At 49.3% G+C, this 22,014-nt stretch overlaps 2 protein-coding genes across 4 annotated transcripts; both read left to right on the forward strand.

Annotated features, from left to right (window-relative positions):
* Positions 1–221: 221 nt before the first annotated feature.
* On the forward strand, positions 222–8,212 carry SYNPO2L (synaptopodin 2 like; the record flags this gene model as incomplete). The annotated part of the gene is made up of 4 exons (XM_079900480.1): positions 222–326; positions 1,567–1,718; positions 2,150–2,664; positions 6,048–8,212. The coding sequence occupies 4 exons, from the start codon at positions 222–224 to the stop codon at positions 8,210–8,212; spliced, it is 2,937 nt and encodes a 978-aa protein (XP_079756606.1).
* MYOZ1 (myozenin 1) lies at positions 7,462–18,930 on the forward strand. Of its 3 annotated transcripts, none has more exons than XM_079900482.1 (7): positions 7,555–7,590; positions 11,975–12,076; positions 13,244–13,334; positions 14,301–14,479; positions 16,452–16,698; positions 17,078–17,243; positions 18,316–18,930. In XM_079900482.1, the coding sequence occupies exons 3-7, from the start codon at positions 13,262–13,264 to the stop codon at positions 18,545–18,547; spliced, it is 897 nt and encodes a 298-aa protein (XP_079756608.1). In that variant the 5' UTR covers positions 7,555–7,590; positions 11,975–12,076; positions 13,244–13,261; the 3' UTR covers positions 18,548–18,930. The 3 variants fall into 3 exon arrangements, with proteins under 3 accessions (XP_079756607.1, XP_079756608.1, XP_079756609.1); XM_079900483.1 differs by lacking the exon at positions 7,555–7,590 and adding an exon at positions 12,958–13,022 and having other exon boundaries at positions 12,043–12,076; XM_079900481.1 differs by lacking the exon at positions 11,975–12,076 and having other exon boundaries at positions 7,462–7,590.
* The last annotated feature ends 3,084 nt before the right edge of the window (positions 18,931–22,014 follow it).

The following is a 22,014-nucleotide window of genomic DNA, read 5'->3' on the forward strand; positions in this document are numbered from 1 at the left end:
CAGCCGGTAACTATTTTGAGCACAGCTTCGATTGACAGGACATGTGTGCTGGACTGTACTGATCTCAGGGCCAAGTTGCCTGCCTGTGGTGTGTGGTGTGGGGTGGAAGGCCTAGGGCAGCAGAAGCAGGACAGCCAGACAGGCCGGACGGGGTACCAGCACCTCGACTTCTCTCCCTGGGACACTGTCCAAACTCCGAAGGCCATAGGCCAAGCTGAGAGATGGGTGCTGAGGAGGAGGTGCTGGTCACACTGTCTGGGGGAGCCCCCTGGGGCTTCCGACTTCAGGGGGGGGCCGAGCAGAGGAAACCTTTACAGGTATCCAAGGTAAGGGAGCCTATATTGAGGTTTCAGGGAAAGGGGAACCCAAGGGAACTTGGGAAGAGTCATGTGGTGGCCTGTGGGGGGAGAAGTGGGAGGCTGTGAAGAAGTGGAGTGGGGGTGGGTAGATGGTCGAGGAAGCATGCTCAGATCTGACGGGGGGAGCAGTGTCTGAGCACAGCCTTCTTGTGGGGGGCTATTAGAAAAGGGAATTCCTGGTTTCTGGGAGCAGAGAAAAAGGAAGACTGTGCCTCAATTTCATAGAAGCAGAGGTCCAGGGCTGGCAACAGAGGCTCAGGGCTGGCCATCCAGTCTTTGCTCTCCTGGGTCTGTGCCTCTACTCCAAACTCCAGGAATGTAGGGAAGGTTGTCATTTCTCTCTAACTAAATTGGTATGTGATGATCTGAGGTTCTCACGCAGCCCAGCCCAGCCCAGCCCAGCCCTGCCCTGCCCCTGCCCCAGCCTTCAGTCCTCCTCTTTCGCTATGCCAGATCCCTTCTCTCACTAGGCAAGACTTTTTTTAAGGCTAGGAGGGTTATGGCAAGATATGATCTGTCAGATGAAGTTGTTACCATTTTGGTTTCATAGCACAGGTTTAATTTTCTCAACTATAAAATGTAGGTAATGATAGTACCTACTCCATAGGTGCTAACTTCTAAGGATTAAATTCAATAAAACACGTAGAGTGCTTGGCACTGTGCCTAACATTTAGTAAGCACTAAATGTATCGCCACTATTACTATTATTACTTTAACATATGTACATGTGTGTGCACACCCGGCACACCTATACATACACAATCGCAATCCCTCAGAATCTGCTGGACTCCCTCCAATCTGGAGTACTGTTCTAAAATCTTGACTGTGTAGATAATGGTGCCTAGGACTCCAAGGACTAGAAGAGAACTGTTGGCTAGTATAGATATTTCCTCTGGAGGAAAATCCTGAGGGGATAACCACCATTTCTACAATAGAACGTCCCGTCCCCCCTTGCAGTTTTCCCCGTCTTTTTCATTCAGTGATTACCCTACCTCCCTTTAAAGAATGTGTTATTCTCTCAAATCTGTACCTTCTTCCGTCTAGATTGACCCCCCTTAACTGTAACCCCTTGTCCCTCCCCATCCTTTCTTACCCTGTAAAGTAAAATTCCATCCACACACTGGTCCCTCCTGTCCTAACTCCTTTCATTCTATTCCCCCCTTGGAGCCCTCCCTCACCTACAGTCTCTCCTCCAACACCTTCTCAGATCCGAAGACGGAGCCAGGCTGGCAGAGCAGGACTCCGGGAAAGGGATCAGCTTTTGGCCGTCAATGGGGTTTCCTGCACCAGCCTCTCTCATGCCAGAGCCATGAGCCTCATCGATGACTCAGGGAATCAGCTTGTCCTCACCGTCAGGCGGTATGGACCCCTCCCACCCCAGCCTACACCCATCCCCCTAGTCCAGGGCTTCCATTGCCTGTCTCAGCTCTATGTCTCACTAGCCTGACTTCAGCTACTGACAAGTACCCATTTCTGCTTGTGTATCTGTGCTGGAGTATAGATGTTTGTGTATGCCTCCCAAAGCACTTGAATGTGGGTGCGTGGGCCTATTTAGGCCCTTTGCCTGTCTATTTATCGTCACATCTCTCTTTAAACCCACTTCCAGTCAAAGCCTGCCAAGCAGATTTGCCTACCAGTTCATTTTCAGATCTCCACTCTTCCCAGCCCATCCATTTCACCTACATGCCAGTCCCCTCTCTCCCCTTACATCCTTCTCCCATCTCCTCCAGATCTCTCTAGCTCTCAGTCATCCAGCTCATTTCTCAAGTTCTGTCATCTTTTCCATCCAGGGTAGAGGACGAGGGGCCTGTGCGATCTCCATCCCCTGGTGAGCTTCAGGCACTGTCACCCTTGTCTCTGCTGAGTCCTGAGCCCCCTGGTGCTCCAGTTCCCCAGCCTCTCCTGCCTGGGAGCCTCCTCTCTCCCCCTGACAGTGAGGCTTACTATGGAGAGACAGACAGTGATGCTGATGGCCCAGCCACCCAGGAAAAGACCCGCCGACCCCGCCGCCGAGGCCCAACAAGGCCCACCCCTCCAGGAGCCCCACCTGACGAGGTCTACCTGTCTGACAGCCCCGCAGAGCCAGCACCTGGTGTCCTTGGCCCTCCCAGCCAGGATGACAGCCGCGTGAGCTCCCCATCTTGGGAGGACGGGACAACCCTTCAGCCACCCCCGGCTGAGGCCCTGCTGTTGCCCCATGGCCCCCTCCGGCCTGGCCCTCATCTCATCCCTATGGTGGGGCCTGTTCCCCACCCAGTGGCAGAAGATCTGACTACCACCTATACTCAGAAGGCCAAACAAGCCAGTGAGTGCCTGAACTCCTTTTCCTTAGTCAGGATCCTTCAATCTGAGCCCTAAATCTAACACTCCATAACCATACATTCCACCTACCTTATGCTTCCCTTGGATACAGTCCTGGGGACAGGTGGAGAAGAGTAATGGATAGGAGGGGAAAATAATTATTCTCACGATCCCCATTAGTTTTGCTGTTTGAACTAGCGTGACAAAAAAGTACAGGGGGCTCAACCCAACCCAGGAACAGGATAAGTAGGGAAGTTGGAAAGGGACATGAATTGATGAAGGGTTTGCTTGTCGTTGCTATGATTTTGCTAGGTGTCAGACGGGGTGAGGGCAGAGTGCAGACATGGGTCAGGGGAGTATCTGGAAGCAGGACAGGGATACAGGGACTCTTCAGTGTTAATTGAAGGCATAGCATCAGAGCTACCTTTGACATTGCTAGTTCCATTAGGATTCCTGGGGACTGGGAGGCTATGGAATAGTCATGAGATCTCTAGGAAGTGGTGGTGGGAGGGATCTTTGGCTTCTTATCTTAGGCGAGAATGTAGGCCCTAAGATGCGGAGCACAGGCTCCAGACGCGCAGGCTCGGCGGCCATGGCTCACGGGCCCAGCCGCTCCGCGGCATGTGGGATCTTCCTAGACCGGGGCATGAACCCCTGTCCCCTGCATCACCACTGCACCACCAGGGAAGCCCTCTTTACTATTTTTGATGTGAGCTACAGAGCAAAGTCTAAGAGTGAACTTTCTCCCTGTCCTATGCCTCCCATACCCCTCCTCTAGAGACCTTTCTTGTCACCTTGGAAATCTCAGGGTTACCCCTCTAGTTCTCATCTCTCGTTCCTCCCCTCCACTATTCTGATTCCTGATCCATAGAATTTTGTGCCTCTAAGTCTGGAATAGAGGCTAAGGACGTGACATTTTACCATCAGACATCCCTGAGAGTGTCCCATGTCCCACAAAGAAATTCCAGATGCACACCCACGATCTCATGCTTATCCCCAATTCTCATTTTAGCACCCTCTCCCTTCCCCATCATGCTGGGTGAGACTGTAGTTAGTGAGTGGCTCAGGGATATTTTTAGCCAAGCAGACCTCATTGTCCAGTGTGGTGGGGTAGGGGGAAGGGTAGGCAGGTGCCCATGTCCATCATACCAGGGCTTGTGGGGCAGCCCAGAGAAGGGAGGGGGGCCAGGCTCCAAAAATAGCACAGTGAGCTCATTCAGCTACCAGCTCTGGGGATAAGACAAAGGGGCTTTAAAAGGCGTGGGGGGTGCCTCAAACTGGTTCTGCTCCAGCCAACACTGCCTTTCTCGGCATGGAGACTTTTGAGCCCATCAGCCAAGAGCCTCTCAGCCAAGCCAGTTGCGACAAAGCCCCAAGCCCAGTTCCTGAGCTCCAGGACCCGTTCTATGCAGGTACTACCCTCCCACAGCCAAGAGAGTTCTGGAATCTAGAATGGAGGGGACTACGTCAACAGTTTGGGAAGGGAGGTCTTTGGGAAAGGTCTTACTCCCTTACCCCCTCCTCCTTTTTTCCTTCCTCTTCCTTCTTTTCTTAAGAGTTTCACTGCCCTTTTCTCAGAATGGGCTGATGCTATGGTCACATGTCAAAGGGGTTTGTGACCACATGAGCTATGGAAAACTCATGGAGACAGGGTGTATGTGTGAGAGAGAAGTGTGAGTAATCTATGAATACATGAAAGCACGTATGTGGGAGTCCGTGGGAGAAGATATGAGTGAACAAGAAAGTGTCTGGATACATGTGCAGCTAGTGTCAAGAAAGCTTTGATAGTAATAATTACTCACAGTGGGGCTTAGGTTAAATGCTAAATTTACCTACATTATCTCACTTAAACCTCATAGCAACCCTATGAGGTAGACATTATGTTATCATCCTTCTTTACAGATGAGGAAACTGAACTTCAGTGAGATGAAGTAACTCTCCCAAGAACCAAAAATCTGAACTAAACTATGACTCCAGTGCCTATCTCTAGTCCACAGTACTATTGTGTGCTATGAACGTTGGAACGGGTGGAATGAGAGCCCTAATCAGAAGGGAGCTTTGATATCTTGAGTGGAAAGTAGATGGAATTTCAAGAATTTTTCAGGAGGAACTGGGGATCATGGATCGGAAAGTATCTGTGTCCAAGTCAGGGTCCTAGCAGCAGGGCAGCGTTCCCATTTCCTGGCTCCACCTCCCAGGCCCCACGTGGCACGGGAAACCCTGTCCTGGCTCCCCTTAGCACACAGTGCTTGCGTGCCTGCCTGGTAGTGTCTACCTGAGCTCTCTACCCAGAAGGCTTGGAAAATAGGGGGCAGCTCTGTCAAAGAAGCCCACCCCACTCCCACCCTCAGCTTGGGGGAAAGGAGACTGTATCAACCGGTGACTTTGAGATATCCTAAAGATCTGGAAGCTTTCCTTGGAGAGCAGCACTCTGGCTTTTCCTGCATCTCAGATCTGAAGCCATCCCTGCCTGTGAGTAGCAGGGGTTTGAGGCACAGAGGAGCACCTTGGATTTAGAAGGCACTTAAATTTTGTCCCAACTGTTAGTGACAGTGTCTCTGCTAGGGGAATTCTGGGAAGAAGGGCCACCTTGAGTATGCATGTATGTTTTTGTGTGGACACGTGTATTTATACATGTGTATATGAACTAGGATGTATATAAGCTAGAGTATATGGGGATGTGAGAGAAAAGTACAGATGAGAAAATATGCCCATAGCCACCTCTCCCTAGAGCCATATCCTTGTTGAAGTGATGTGTGGTGGGAGTTATTTCTATGAATGTATATGACGTGGATCACACGATGATAGTGGAATTATGAATGAAGATCCTCATTGCTAAGGATCCTTTGTGTCCTTATTATAGGGTAAGGGGTAGGAAGAGGGGATAAGTCCCAAACTTTCTGAGAAGTCCCCCAACAGGGTCTCTTTGGTGGGAGAAAAGTGCCCCTTCTTATTTTTTCTTACCGTGGGACCTGCTTCATGTCCTTGCCTGCCATGGGAAGTAAACCCCCTTCTACCCCAGCCTCACATTGCCAGCCAGGAATGGAGGGAAGCAGGGGAGGCATGCGTGTGGTGTGGGTAAGAGCAATCTCCTGAAAGACAGGAGGGAAGAGAGTATAGGAGGAGAGCTGTGGTCAGAGTGGTGTCAGGGCAGCCAACTACCCTCTGCCTTCCCTTCACTGTCCTTGGTTTCACCTTTCACCTCCACTCTGGCCCCAAGTTAGAGGACTTTGCCAAAGGCAGGAGAGACCTTGTGGGTCAGGCCAGTGAGAAGACCAGAGGTGGGAGGCCTGAGGGAGCTGGCTGGTGGGGGGAGGGGGTGGGGGGCGGGTGAGAGCCTTGGGGAACAGAAGATGCTCCCTGACCATTCCCTCCTCCTCTCCCCAGAACTGCAAAGGGCAGAGAGCCTCCAAGAGAGAAGTGTGAAGGAGGCCAAGACCAAATGCCGGACGATTGCATCCCTGCTAACCGCAGCCCCCAACCCCCACTCGAAGGGGGTATTGATGTTTAAGAAACGTCGGCAGAGAGCCAAGAAGTACACCCTAGTGAGCTTTGGGGCTGCCGCGGGGACAGGCGCTGGGGAGGAGGACGGCGTCCCTCCAACTAGTGAGTCTGAGCTGGACGAAGAGGCCTTCTCCGACGCCCGCAGCCTCACCAACCAGTCCGACTGGGACAGCCCCTACCTGGACATGGAGCTGGCCAGGCCGAGCTCAGGCGCAGCAGAGGGCCAGGGCCCGGGGCTGGGAGGGCAGCTGAGTGAGGCCTCTGGGCGAGGGGCCCAACTCTTTGAACAGCAGCGCCAGCGCGCAGACTCCAGCACTCAGGAGCCGGCCGGGGATGGTCCAGCCGCCACGCTCAACGGGCAGGGCCTGCAGTCACCACCTCGGGCACAAAGCGCTCCGCCAGAGGCGGCTGTGCTCCCATCCAGCCCTTCGCCGGCCCCTGCAGCCAGCCCCAGACCTTTCCTCCCTAGCAGTGGAGCCTCTACCCCAGCTCCAAGCATCTTTAACCGGTCAGCCAGGCCGTTTACTCCGGGCTTACAAGGGCAGCGGCCAGGTACCACCTCGGTTATTTTCCGGCCCCTGGCTCCCAAAAGGGCAAATGAGAGCCTGGGAGGCCTCAGCGCCGTCCCACCGCCTTTCCTGTCCTCTCCGCAGGGGACCACTCCTCTGCCCAGCTTCTCTTCAGGGGTTCCCAGCCACGTGTCAACCCCCGGTTCCACCAGCACCCCACGCTCCTCCGGCCCCGTGACGGCCACCAGCTCCCTATACATCCCAGCCCCCAATCGTCCTGTTACGCCAGGCGGAGCCCCAGAGCCCCCCGCCCCCGCTAGCGGAGCTGCCATGACCTCCACCGCTTCTATCTTCCTATCGGCGCCTCTGCGACCTGCTGCACGCCCAGAGGCCCCCGCCCCTGGCCCCGCAGCCCCTGAGCCCTCCAGCGCTCGAGAGAAGCGCATCTCCGTGCCAGCTGCTCGCACCGGCATCCTCCAGGAGGCCCGGCGTCGGGGGACCCGAAAGCAGATGTTCCGGCCGGGAAATGAGGAGACGAAGAACTCGCCCAACCCGGAGCTGCTATCGTTGGTGCAAAACCTGGATGAAAAACCCCGGGCTGGGGGTGCGGAATCTTGTCCAGAGGAGGATGCCCTGAGCCTCGGGGCTGAAGCCTGCAACTTCATGCAGCCACCGGGGGGCAGGAGTTACAAGACTTTGCCTCACGTGACAGCTAAAACCCCGCCTCCAATGGCTCCCAAGACCCCACCCCCTACGACTCCTAAGACTCCACCCCCAGTGGCTCCCAAGCCCCCTTCTCGAGGGTTCCTCGATGGGTTAGTGAATGGGGCGGCCCCTTCAGCTGGAATCCCTGAACCACCAAGGCTTCAAGGCAGGGGTGGGGAGCTGTTTGCCAAGCGTCAGAGCCGAGCGGACAGGTATGTGGTGGAAGCACCTGGTCCTGGCCTTGGCCCTCGGCCCAGAAGCCCTTCTCCTACCCCCTCCCTGCCCCCTTCCTGGAAATATTCACCCAATATCCGTGCCCCACCTCCAATTGCTTACAACCCACTGCTCTCACCGTTTTTCCCCCAAGCTGCCCGAACTCTCCCTAGTAAGATCCAATCCCAAGGGCCTCGGGCAGCCCCCAAGCAGGGCATTAAGGCTTTGGATTTCATGCGGCACCAGCCCTACCAACTTAAAAGTGCCATGTTCTGTTTTGATGAGGTTCCCCCGACTCCTGGACCCACCTCCTCAGTGCCTCCCAAAACTGCCCGAGTCCAGGAGATCCGCCGATTTTCGACTCCAGCGCCCCAGCCCACTGCAGAGCCCCTGGCACCCACTGTGCTTGCCCCCCGAGCAGCCACTACATTGGATGAGCCCATCTGGAGGGCAGAGCTGGCCTCAGCCCCTGTCCTTAGCCCAGCCCCTCCTCCAGAGTCTCCCAGGGGTCTTGGGACCTCCCCCAGCTCCTGTGGCTTCCAGGTAGCCAGGCCCCGGTTCTCAGCTACTAGAACAGGATGGCAGGCTCATGTGTGGAGGCCTGGGGCGGGCCACCACTGAACAGGACACAGCTCCCAGGACCAAGGGGAGGTGGAACAGCTAGTTCCTAAAGTTGCTTCTACCCAACCCGCCCGCCCCCGCTCCCGCCACCCCTCCTTTGCAGGCTAAATTCCCTCCTGCCAGAGAAAGTTTTGGAGTTGGTGTCCCATCTCCCAGCTTCCTCCTGACTCCTAACCTCCCTGCTGCTTTCCAACCTATAATACTATCTTTGCTTTGGTGTCTGTGCTTGTCTTTGTAGCTCCTTGCCTGGATCTCTGTCTTTAACTCTGTCTCTTCACCTACACTCCTCCACTAGTCTCCATTTCTCTACATTTGTGCTTTTTTCTGTGGGCTTTGTTTTAACAGTCAATGAGAAAGACAGAGAAGTTACCACTGAGACCTCAGGCAAGAAGCTCACCACCAGACAGGCAGCAAAGGGACTGAACTGACCCCTATTTGCACGAAATCATTTGCTGCTCCTCACTCTTCTTTCCCAAGCTTGTCTGGCATTTTCCTAGGTGTGTGTGTGCAAGTGTGTGCGTGCACACAGATGTGCTCTTCTGTCTGAGGCAAGAGTAAGAGGAGCCGTCTAAATAAAGACCCAATCTGGGTCTTACCCTTGCACTAATGAAAGAAGAGTCAGTTATCCTCACATAGAATGTCTGGTGGGGAGAAAGAGACTCATTAGAGTTAAAGATCATCATCTGTAGCAGGTGTAGAGCATCTGGTGAAATTCATAGAGTATGAGGAGACCCGAAGGACCAGGGCAGTTTGTATGGGTTGAGTTATACCAGCTAGACCAGGAGTAGAACTAAGAATTCTGTTCCTTGGGATTTCAGAAAGTTAGCAACTGGAGAGGCCCATGCTGAGCAACAAAGCATCCAAGAAGTGAAAAGAAAGAAAGAAAATGTCCTCTGAGAATGAACAAATCATTGGCTTCATTGTCTCATGAACTTAAGACAGAAAGGAGAAAAGAACCATGATGTGGAAAGTGAGGTAGAAACCAGGAGCAGAACAGAAATGAATGAAATTGATCGAGCCTCAGAGAGAAGCATGGTGAGGGAGACTACAGTGTTGGTAGAGAGTAAAATTGGATAATAAGAAACCAATCATGTACACAAAAGGGGAATTGGGGAGAAATTTGAGGGAGAAGAATGTATTTGTTAGAGTGAAGGGGGATGATGGTGGAGGGATGTGAGAGTGTGTGCTGAGTGTTGAAAGACAGGTATCTGTGCTACCTCCTTTGAATCTGTCCCTCTGTCTTCTGCAGCTTGTCATAACTACCTGAGAAAGGGCAGGGAAACACCCAGAGCCAAAACCTCTTTTTAGTTCTACCCCATCCCTCAAACCCTAGTTCTTATTTCTTTCCAGCTTAGGTCCTGATCTCTGATCCTAGAGGGATATGGGCTCCCCTCTCACCATGACCACCACCAGTCACGCTTGCTGCTTGATCTGGAAATTGATAATTTCCTTTGCATATTGAGTGTGAGTCACAGTACTTTGGTTTGTGCACAAGAATAAACTTATGCTCCATATCTTCTGTTGTTGTCATCTCTTCTAGTTTTATACCTAAATCCTGGTCTCCCCTTCATCTTCTCTAATTCATACCCCTGATCTCCTGATTCCTGATCTCTTTCTCAGTTCCTACCCTCCTATTTTTTACTGTTTTGCCCTTCACCCCCTGGTCTTTTGCTCTTCTCTACCAATTCTGTCCTAATCCAGTGTAGCCACCTCCATCACTCCCCCAGTTCTCTCTCTCCAGATTCTCCCCTTCTCCATCCCCTGCTCCATACTTCTCAGATGAGGCCTCAGCTTACAGAACCTAGACAATTTGGAAAGGCCCTGCTTTCCCAACACCCTGGAGGAAATGAAGGGAAAGCAATGGCTGAAGTTGAAGGTGGGGTGAGAGAGGGAAGAAGGAGAGAGAGGGTGGATCAGCGTGGATTGAGACTAATAAAAAAGAGAAGGCACTGAAAGGCGGCTAGAATTAGACTTCTGAGAAGAGGAAGTTCTGTTGCCCCAGTTTTACCAGCAGGGGGCAGATTTTTGCCAATAACCAGGCCCTTGACCCTGATTCTCCCAAATATGCAGCCTCTCAGAATTTCAAAGGAAGGGCTCAGAGAGCCTAGGCTAAATATTCTGTCTTCATTCACTAGGTAGTTTTAGGTACTCAATCATAAGAGACCAAAATTTTGGTTAGTTTTTGAGGGGAGGATGGTAATGATGACGAAATCACCTTTTGCTATTTATGTTTTTTCATCTAATTGCTTCTTTGGGTTAGGAGAGAATGGAGAAAAAGGACAAAAGATGAGGAATCTGGAGGCTAAACTGGTCTGGGCAGAGGCCAAGTAGAGGGGAGTAGGGCGAACTTTCAGCCCCTAACCTGAACCTATAAAGTTCAGGATGGGAAAAGGACATGGTCAGGAAGAGTGGGTAGCTCACAGAGGGACAGAAAGGTATTCTGGGGACTACAAAAGCCACTTCCTAAGGCAGCCACAACAGGGTGGTGGATACAGCAGAGGTACAGCAGCTGGTTACAAAACCTGAGCAGAAGATGGAGAAGGATCCAGGATGTTCACGCAGCTACCGAGGAAGGTGCCGGGCAAATGACAGGTTTCCCTGGAGGGGGCTCTCAAGCTTGTGCCCTTTCCCAGAGGCTTCTCTAGACCAGTGTGAATGGGACAGTCCAGATCCTATGGGGTGTGTGCTCCCTTTGAAGAAAATCCCAAGTAGGAGCCTCAGAGAGTAAAGCCCTGGCAGGTCAGAAGCCTACGTGTACCCCTTCAGGTAGAAGTGACATCTGGGACTTCCCTGGTGGCGGCCTCAGTGGTTAAGAATCTGCCTGTCAATGCAGGGGACACGGGTTCGATCCCTGGTCCTGGAAGATCCCACACACCACGGAGCAGCTAAGCCCGTGCACCACAACTACTGAGCCTGTGCTCTAGGCCCGCGAGCCATAACCACTGAAGCCTGCGCACCTAGAGCCTGTGCTCCGCAGCAAGAGAAGCCACCGCAATGAGAAGCCCGCGCACCACAACAAAAAGTAGCCCCCACTCGGCGCAACTAAAGCCCGCGTGCAGCAACGAAGACCCAATGCAGCCAAAAATAAATAAATTAATTAATAAATTAAAAAAAAAAAGTGACATCTATCTGGCAGAGCAGGCTAAACTGAGCACCCGAACAGCAAATGGGGATGAAAAGGCAGAAACTGGTCAAGTCTTCTCCCACATCATCCCTGATAGCCTAACTACTGGATTTGGTTAATTTGGTCCCTTATCCTGCCAAAATCTGGCTCTCCCAAAGGAAAGACCAGCCTATCCAGGAACTTTCAAAGGGCAGTTCCATTGTGAACAGAAATTCCTTCCCAAAACATAGCATCTTAAACCCTCCCACCCCCAAAATTCACCCACATGTCCCTCCAGCTCCAGCCTGGATTGTCTCCGAATGGCTCTCCAGACACATTCTCCTGGTTCTCACTTTCCCACTCCGAATTCTTATTCACCACTTGCTGCCTGCTTCCTCTCTCCCTCTCAGTTTTCACTTTCTCCCTGAGTGCTTCTTTGGATCTCAGCCTCGAGGTGCCAAAGAAGAGGAGTCCCTGGGTAGACTGATCCTTGGCTCAGACAGCTTAGTGAGAGAATTCCAAAGGACTTTCCTCCCCTTCCTGAGCCTCTGGGCAAGGAGGATGGGATCTTGGTTCCAGGGTCTCAGTACCCCTGTGCCATTTGAGCTGCTTGCGCTCATCGTCTCTATTAATAACCACCCTCCCTCCCCCACTGCCAGTGCTGCCCCCACGCCTGCCCAGCTCGGGTTCTCTAGTCACAGCAGCACAGTCCTCCAAAGCTGCTGGACCCCAGGGAGAGCTGACCACCGCTTGAGCAGCCGGTAAGTCTCCAGCTTTATAGTCAGAGGGGCTGGAGCCCACTCTGCTGACTGCTGTGTCTGTGTCTGTAATAGTGACCCTTGATCCTGGGGGGAGCTCCTCCCTCCTCCATCTGTACTCAGTTCCCAGTTGTCCAGTTCAGGGGAGCCACAGAGAGTTGGAAGGAGAAGGGCCCAAGAGGGTGGGGGGATTGGAGATTTTGGGGTGGCACTGGAGGAATGAGAAGGGGGTCTGAGAGGCTGGATGGAAAACAAGAACCTAGTTGGGGCTGAGAGAGGTATGGGGAGAATCTATTTAGCAGTTCCTGGACTCTGGCCTCAGCAGACCCCACTAAGCTAGTAGAATCGCAGATGTGCTGTGAGACAGGACTCAGCAGAAGACATTTCGCTGAGTGCCAACTTCTGTTAAGGAGGGGCTGGAATCTGTATCTTTTCCCAGCTTGTCCCCCTCCACTGCCAGATCCTATGATTATGTTCCTGTCCTCCCTGAATTCCCCACTGCTATGATATTGCTGAATTGACATGCATCAAGATTGACCTCCCTCTCCACTCCAGGTCTGGGGGGTGGGGAGTGACTGAAACTGAGTGGGAGCACTGCTGTCACCTCCCAGGCCATGATCCAGCTGGCCCGGTGGAGGGGCAATAACCTCTCCATCCTATGGAGAATGTTTCTGGCTGGATCTCCTCAACCCTGGCAGAACATTTTTTCTGCTCCACCCCCCCCCAACCCCACTCTGGGACTTGGGGAAGACTGAGAGGCCAGAGTTTGCAATGATAATCCCAGTCTGGGAGCCCCGTACAAATAAAAGCTTCAAGTCATGCCAAACCAATGAAACCTGGGTGCATTACCTGACCTGTAAGTAATGTGTTTGTTTTACCCCCAGGCCCTCCTAACACATATTGTGTTCCTAAGACCGGCAACAGCTCTATGTAAAACAGCTGAAAAGAGGTTGGTAGAAGGCAGGGGCAAGGGGTGCCTCTATACTTTCTGCCCTGCTTCCCAAGAAGAGAAGCCCTAAAGCAATGGTTTTTCACCTTTTAGAGAAATATGTACTTCTTTTAAAAAATCTAATGAAATTTTGCTCCCTGAAGTCCTTAAGCAGTGCCTTACTGTAGACACTCACCGCAGTCCCTGTCCATCCTTCACCTCCTCCTTCCCACCCTATCCAGGCTCCATCCACCTCCACAATGCCACTCTCAGGGACCCCTGCCCCCAACAAGAAGCGGAAATCCAGCAAGCTGATCATGGAACTCACTGGAGGTATGGCATGTTTGCACCTACCTAGTGTGGGACTTCTTATTGAGAGTATCTCTGGCCCTACCTAGTGTGGGACTTCTTATTGAGAGTATCTCTGGCCCATGAGCCCCAGAAGTATCATAAGGTTATATGTGTCTTAAGGCGAAGAGATAAGGAGAGACAAGAGGAATTTGGGGTGGGGGTGAGGTTTGCAGGGGTGGGGGGAAGGGGGGAAAGGAAGAAAGAATTCAACACTGACTACTCACCCTTCCACCCTTTTCACCTTGTAATCTGAGACAATAACACCCATGCCATGTTACCCAGCACAGGTCCAAGACAACAGGACCCACAGGTCAGTGAGGTATGTTTGAGAAGAAAATATGTATGATGGAGACTGGCACAGAGTAAGGTCTCAATAAATGGTTAATTTCCTTACTTCTTTCCCCAGAGCTAAGGAGCCTCGTATAGGCACTTAAAATGGAAAATTGCTCAGGCATTTTTCCTGGGGGTGGTAGGAGTACAGCATGTGAAGAGCTCTCCCAATCAATACCTAGAAGCCGTTTGCAGCCAGTTTACTGAGGGGAAGAGAAGGCAAAGGAGTTAAGATAGGAGTATATATTTAGAGGTGGCTTTGGGCTTTCCCCCGTGCTACAGTTTCCCCAATGACCTCCATCTATAATGTTTCTTTACTCTTTTGCCCTGTACCCCATACCTTTTACCCCATTCACCGTCTTCACCCCATTCTAGTATCCCCACTGTCTCACTCTGCACCCCATTTCCCATACATTCTCTCCAACTCCAAACCCAGGAAATCAAAATCCCTCATAAACTAGATAGAATTTGATCAGACATCACAGACAGCATGTGCTTCCCTCAGTGATCTCTGCTGGGACACACACACTTAATTAGTTGTGGATGGCAGCTTCATTTGGAGCTAGAAAACCCTACTTTCCTCTTTCCCTTGCCTCTGCCTCCCCACCTCCCTGAAAGGTGGACAGGAGAGCTCAGGCCTGAACCTGGGCAAGAAGATCAGCGTCCCAAGGGATGTGATGTTGGAGGAGCTGTCGCTACTCACTAACCGGGGCTCCAAGATGTTCAAACTGCGGCAGATGCGGGTGGAGAAATTTATCTATGAAAACCACCCTGATGTCTTCTCTGACAGCTCAATGGTGAGTTCAGAACTTTACTACTCTGAAAGCCTCGTGCCTCTTTTGACAGCTTCTTGGTAGGCCCCGCCCAAGTCTCTAAAATATGACCAACCTCCCCTCCCAGCTAATTTATAAGCTCATTAACCCCCCAGATACAGCGAGCCCCCAATAGCTCCAGGGTGAATTACAGCCCACCTCTGAAACTAAATCTGTATCTTAGAGCTGGTGAGGCAGGGTGGGGAGCCCACACCTTCAACGAGAAAACTCCTTCCCAGTATGGTTAAGTATTAAAGATAGGATTACCAGATAAAACACAGGATGCCCAGCCCTATATTTTAAAGTTGAGATACACACTAAATAAGCTACTGAGGATATATTGTAGGCACAGTAAATAAAGCCCATATTTCATAATACCTTTAAATGGAGTATGGTCTATAAGAATATTGCATCACTATGTTGTATACATGAAACTAATATAATATTGTAAAGCAATGCTACTTCAATTAAAAAAATAAAGTTGAGATATACACAGATAATTTTTTAGTAAAGTATGTCCCATGCAATATTTGGGACATAAGTTTTTTTTTTTTTAATTGAAGACACTTAGGGAATTCCCTGGTGGTCCAGTGGTCCGGTGCTCTCACTGCCAGGGGCCTGGGTTCGATCCCTGGTTGGGGAACTAAGATCCTGCAAGCCACGCAGCATGGCAAAAAAAAAAAAAAAAAAAAATTGAAGACACTTAGTTAAATTTGAATTTCAGATACACAATAATTTTTTAATATAAGTATGTCCCATGAAATATTTGGGACATGAAAATTAAATTAAAAAATACAGGACACCGAGTTAAATTTGAATTTCAGGTACATGATGAATACTCTCATATCTAAATATGTCCCATGCAATACTTAGGCATATTTATACTTAAAAAGTATTATTGTGTATCTGAAATTCAAATTTAACTGGTGTCCTGTGATTTTTTCTTTTTGCAAAATCTGGCAACTGTAGAAAGAGGTAAGTGAATTTTTATAACCATCTCTTCTTGAGCCATTCTTTTATCTAAAGGGTCAGTGTAAGGACCACAGATGTGGGGACCGAAACCATGCTTTAAGGTCCTACGTCTCCTAGTCAGGATCATTCTCCGAAGAGAAGTAGAGATTGGAGAGGGACCAGGCACAAGATATTTCAGCTGAGAAGGAGGGGATCGTTTCCATTTCCTTTCTTCCCCCTCCACCTTTCCTGGGCAGCCAGGGGAGAGTGAAAATAGATGCCTACATGGGGCCAGGGGCAGGAGTATCTGCCATTTGCCCGTATGTAGGAGCAGAATAAAAATGCTGAGCCGGTCATATCTAACTTTAGGAGGCCAAAAGCCCTCCCCCCTGCCTGTGTCTGGTTACACTGGGTGGAGCATGGGGGTGTGTTCGGTGGGTGGCCAGGAGAGCCTCCTGAAGGAGTTGGCAGGGTTATTTTTAGGCTTTGGGGATGGATCCAGTGTTGCCCTTTGGGCTTCCCTTCCCCCTACCCACTACAGTTTCACTGTCAGGAAGTCCTGGTCCAACAGGCACCAAGAGGAGAAAGGGAGAGGAAGAGGAAGAGAGAGAAGAGACTTTTATCTGTTAGACAAGATGCAGGGGAGGAGCAGAGATCTCTGTAGTTCTTTAACTTGAGGCTGGGTTCTCCATGCCAGCCCCAATCTCTCAAACCTAAGTTGAGCAGAACTCTTGGTCCTCTTTGCCTTGGTAAGGAGGGAAAGGGGATTTTGGAGAATGAGTTGCCCCCATCCTAGATGTAATTCGAACTGAGCCATAGGGGTTGTATCCCTTAAGGAGAGTTTAATTTCTCTCAGTCAGGCTATCTGCTAACCATCTATTGAAGGGGGGAGTCTCAGATGATTCAGTGTCTTCTGGTTGTCCATTGTCTCTGATCACCTCCTACTTGCTATGGTATTCCCCATACCCATTGCTAACCTTCCCCTTACTTTGTCCTTTCTTTTCAGGATCACTTCCAGAAGTTCCTTCCCACAGTTGGGGGACAGCTGGGTACAGCTGGCCAGGGATTCTCCTACAGCAAGGGCAGCGGTGGAGGCCAGGCAGGGGGAAGTGGCTCTGCCGGACAGTATGGCTCTGACGAGCATCACCATCATCAGGGCCCTGGGTCTGGATATCGGGGTACAGATGGTCCTGGGGGCCAGACTGGCCAAGGAGGAGCTGCTGGCACTGCAGGGGTTGGCGAGACAGGACTAGGCAAGTATCCTCACCCAAGAATAAGGTGTCTGGTCTCTAAAGCAGAGAAATACCCAGGAATGAGGCCTAGACTGGGTGTAGGAAGCAGGAGAGGCCTGTTGAGATAGCCTGATGGACTTTCTGGGTCCATAAGGATACAGAGACGTGTCTATTCCACCCAGAAGCCTTGTCTCTCAGTCACCTTTCTAGCCTTTCAGTTTGTATCACAAATCCGACTCCAGGCTGTCATTATTTCACAAACCTTCTACAATTACCAAGATGTTTTACCTTTGGTCCCTGGCCCCAGCAACTTCTCTAGTGCAGGGCTCTGAGACTAACTTCCATTGGCTACTAACTGCTATTATTTGACTTATTATTATTTCTCTCCCATGGCTGCCAGACGACCAGGCAGGTGGAGAAGGAAAACATATCACTGTGTTCAAGACCTATATTTCCCCATGGGAGAGAGCCATGGGGGTTGACTCCCAGCAAAAAGTGGAACTTGGCATCAACCTGCTGGCCCACGGGGCCAAAGCTGATCTCCCTCAGTATAAGTCCTTCAACAGGTAAGGAGGATGTGGAAGGAACCTGATGCACTCCAGTGTATGGCAACATGCCCTTAGTTGGAATGGAGACTGGTTCAAATGTTTCAGGGGGATGAGGAGGCATGGGAGGAATTTGGGGGCCACAATTGAAGGCTTTTGGTCTTTTCACTCTAGCTCAGAGAAACAGCATGGTATGATGAAGGAAAAATTTGCTAGGAGGCAGGATCTGAATTTTAGTTCATAGTTATGTTCATAGCTGTTCATAGCGGTGTGGGAAAGTCACCCTACTTCTGAGCCTTGGTTGCCTTGACTGTGGTTGCCTTGACTGTGAAATGGGAATAATATATTACACACTTAAAGGCTTCTTGAGGCTCCCTTCATTCAAGGTTACAATTCCATTACTGTCCTTGTAGTATAACTCTATTTTTCTTTTCTTTTCTTTTTTTAATTGAAGTATAGTTGACTTACAACATTATATTAGTTTCAGGTGTACAACATAGTGATTCAGAATTTTTATAGATTATGCACCACAGCAACTTATTATGCTATTGAAGATTCTATTTCTTTATACCCTACTTTAGTAAGGTTCAAGTATCTATCCTTTTGGAACTGGGCTTCTCTAGACTGTGTGAAAACGGGACAGGGAAGCCCTAGAGAAGTGCTTTTGCATTTGGTCCTAAGGTGCCTGGATTTTCCAGGAAATGTTAATTCCTCTCATCCAGGGCACGCACTATCCACTGAAGGTGGGGTAGGGGTTTTGAGGGGGGTCATTATAATTTAAGGTGACCTCAGACCCTTGAGTCTATAGTGTTTGGGGTAAAATTCTCTGAAAATGTGACTGGTTTGGCTTACAACTATCCATGAGACTCTCTATCTAGTACACACTAGACTACTTTTCTCATTTTTAGCTTTGGGGAAACAAGCAAACCAGAAGGGGGAATGGAGTACTTAGGGAGAAGAAGAATAAGGAGTGCAGAAGCAATCTGCAACTAGAATTCACAGACTTCCCTATCCTCAAAACAGTGTAACATCCCACTGACAAAACTCTTTCTTTTGTTCTGGCTTTTAATTAAATAATGTGTCCCCTTTTCAGGACAGCAATGCCTTATGGTGGATATGAGAAGGCCTCCAAACGCATGACCTTCCAGATGCCCAAGTTTGACCTGGGGCCCTTGCTGAGTGAACCCCTAGTCCTCTACAACCAGAACCTCTCCAACAGGCCTTCTTTCAATCGAACCCCTATTCCCTGGCTGAGCTCCGGGGAGCCTGTAGACTACAACGTGGATATTGGCATCCCCTTGGATGGAGAAACAGAGGAGCTGTGAGGTGTTTTTACCTCTACTTTGTATCAAGTTTCCCCTCTCTGGTTCCATTTTGGAGAGGGAATGCTGAGCAGGATACCCCCACTGAAAATCCAGTATCCTTGTGGGAATGGAGGGAAAAAGAAAGGAGAGATCTGCCCTTCCATCCTTCACTCCAAGTCCCCACTCCAAGCATCTTTTCTTACCAACTCAGAGCTCCCCTTCCACTTGCTCTGTATGGAACCTTCTCTTATGGAATTTTCTCTGCCTTCGGTAACAGTTAATAAACTTCAAGGAAATGAACTCATTCTTCCTCTGATATTTGAGGGCAGACGAAAACTGAGGCTAACAATGCACAGAGACTAATTAAAGTAAAATACCATACATCCATTATTCGGACTTCAAGACTGACCTGATTACTTACACACCCACACCCACATCCGCACCTGCCAAAGCACATTCATAGGTGTATACAAAGACATACTTATTGAATAGTACATAAGACAAATAATCATGGACAAACACATGTGCTGGCCCATATGTGGGCAAAGCTAAGCAGCAATTGTGTGCTGTGTTTAGGAAATAGGCGTTGGTTACCCTGGCGTTAGCTCTCTTTAAGAAGCTGATTAGAAACTGGGATAATCAGGATTACCCAATTTTTACAGAATGAGAGCATGCCATAAAGTTTCCAGATGACACGAGAGTGAGCTTAGGAATATATGTCAAAGGTTACAGGTTCCCAAAAGGATGAAATAGAATAGGAAGCCATGTTGGAATCCAGAAGGAAGTGGGAGAAACCATCTGCAGTTATAGTATGCCTGGCTCATCTGTGAACACATCAAGAAAAGATCTAAGGGTCATAGGGGCACTGCAGTTGTGTCCAGAAAGCACTATGATTGGGAAGAAACCATGAGAATCCAATAGGAATGAGTAACAATACTCTTTTTATTAACTTCAAGCATGGGGTTTCTTTAGAGTCCCGGACTTACTCTTATGTCCCACAAAGTCAGAGTTTGATGCATATCTGGAAAAATAACTTTTGAGGAGAGCTGGCTGAATTCAGCTAACTCCATGAGCCATTAATGATTATATTAGGTTCCTAGACTGCCTGGACTGATTCAATTTTCATGGAACTTGGGTCATATGACATTTACCCTGGTCACCTTCCTTTATGACATAAATAAATTTCAGGGAATTCATACTTCCTCTAAACTAGTACACAAAACTCTACTTCTATGTGCATTTTTCTAAGAAGAGTTGTCATAGTTTGGCTTCCCCCACAAACAGACCCTGAAACAAAGATTTGGATGCAAGTAGTAAATTTGGGAGGTGGTCCCAGAATCCAAGCAGTGTAAGGGAATAAGAAGAAGGCCAAAAAGGTGCTTCCAGCAACTGGGGCTGAATCTCACTAGAGACTCTCTGAGAAAAATGTTATTCAAAGTGTGGTCCATGCACTGGCAGCAACATTTTCTCCTGGGAGCTTGGTTAAAAGTGCAAATTCAAGGGAATTCCCTGGCAGTCCAGTGGTTAGGACTTGGCGCCCTCACCGTCAGGGACCCAGTTCGATCCCTGGTCGGGGGAACTAAGATCCTGCAAACAGCGCAGCAAGGCCAAAAAAATTTTTGCAAATTCAAGAATTTGTGTCTTATTAATCTTTCCAGGTGATTCTTAAGTGTTAGTAAAGTTTGAGAAACACTATAGTAAAACATACTTCAGAATTGCCTCACTGAGGCAATTCTACTACTATTCCAGTAGTAACTGGAATATTGAGCTACCAAATCCCATCTCTCATTGGTTACGGATTGCCAAGGGGAATGTTAACTCTGCTGGCACTTCCAGGCAAGGAGATAACTCAGGTGTTTAAGGTAGGAAGCTATGGCTTGTACAGGATTTGTCTACCAAAGCTGTAGTGAACTCTAGGATAGGCTGAGGGAATATGGGCAGGGCACAGACAGGATGTGGATAAGATTTCATAGCTTTTATGAGATTCTCATGTTTAAAAGTCTGTGAGCCCGGGCTTCCCCGGTGGCACGGTGGTTAAGACTCCACCTGCCAATGCAGGGGACACGGGTTCGAGCCCTGGTCCAGGAAGGTCCCACATGCAGCAGAGCAACTAAGCCTGTGCGCCACAACTACTGAGCCCACGCGCCACAACCACTGAAGCCCAAGCACCTAGAACCCGTGCTCCACAAGAGAAACCACCATAATGAGAAGCCCACCGACCGCAACGGAGTGTAGACCCCACTCACTGCAACTAGAGAAAGCCCACGTGCAGCAATGAAAACTCAACACAACCAAAAATAAATTAATAAAAATTGAAAAAAAAAAAAGTCTGTGAGCCCTCCCCAAAAGTTAAGGACTATATTCCTTCAACAAATGTTTATTGAGTGCCCACTATACACTAGGTACTATAAATCAGGCATCAGATGTACAAAAGTAAATAACAACATTCATGTGACAGAGATTTCCCAGCTATAAAATAATTATTAAATGCCTACCCTTAAAGTTGGGGTAAAAAAAGTTCAGGGTCTAATAGTCAACAGCTCTGAAAACCTAGCAACTTAATTTTTCCTACCTCAGAATATCTGAAATCTTGTAAATATATACCCATCATTTATCTACTGATGGGCACTTTGGTTGCTTCTACATCTTGGCTACTGTAAATAATGCTGTAAGGAACACAGTGGTGCATATCATATATCTTTTCTAGTTAACATTTTTTTTTTCTTCAGATACTCAGGATTGGAATTGCTGGATCATACGTAAATTCTATTTTTAATTTTTTGAGGAATCTCCATAGTGTTTTCCATAATGGCTGCAGGAAAACTCTTTTTATATAGAAGCTTGTGAAACCATGCACTTCAGATTGGGACTTGAACACGCGTGCCAGAACCCCACCAAAGCCCACAGTCTTCCAAATGAGATCACACACCTGGTTTCAGGACTTAATGAAGCTCAGGTTCTTGATGTCTCATCGCAGAAAGAATTCAGTGAGAGACAAAGTGATAGGTAAGAAGTGGATTTATTTAGAGAGAAACACTCTTCAGACAGAGTGTGGGCCATCTCAGAAGGTAAGAAAGGCCGCCAGGGTATGGGGTTGTTAGTTTTTACAGGGGTGGGTAATTTCATAGGCTAATGAGTGGGAGAAGTATTCCAGCTATTTCGGGAAGGGGTGGGGATTTCCAGGAATTGGGCCACCATCCACTTTTTGACAGTGGGCACCGCCACTGTCATGGTGCCTTTGGGTGTGTCATTTAACTTGCTGATGTGTTACAGTGAGCGCATACTGAGGCTCAAGGTCTAGTGGAAGTTGACTTCTCTGCCATCTTGGACCCATTTGGTTCTAATCAGTTTATGTCCCGTCCTTAGGCTGTGTCATTCTTTCAAAGGTTGTGCCCTGCCCCCTTTCCTCCTGTTTCACTTGCACTCTTCAGTGGGCACAAGTCCCCACTACCACCTATTGTTTTACATCAGATCTCTTTTATTGTTAC

This window comes from Stenella coeruleoalba (genome assembly GCF_951394435.1).
Source record: "Stenella coeruleoalba genome assembly, chromosome: 16".
NCBI classification, from domain to species: Eukaryota; Metazoa; Chordata; class Mammalia; order Artiodactyla; family Delphinidae; genus Stenella; species Stenella coeruleoalba.

Excerpts from the sequence above, each read along its gene's own strand:
- MYOZ1 (XM_079900481.1), top strand. The coding sequence starts at position 13,262 with ATGCCACTCTCAGGGACCCCTGCCCCCAACAAGAAGCGGAAATCCAGC. Across the intron at positions 14,480-16,451 it reads TCTTCTCTGACAGCTCAATG|GATCACTTCCAGAAGTTCCT; the intron begins GTGAGTTCAGAA and ends CTTTCTTTTCAG. Across the intron at positions 16,699-17,077 it reads GGTTGGCGAGACAGGACTAG|ACGACCAGGCAGGTGGAGAA; the intron begins GCAAGTATCCTC and ends CATGGCTGCCAG.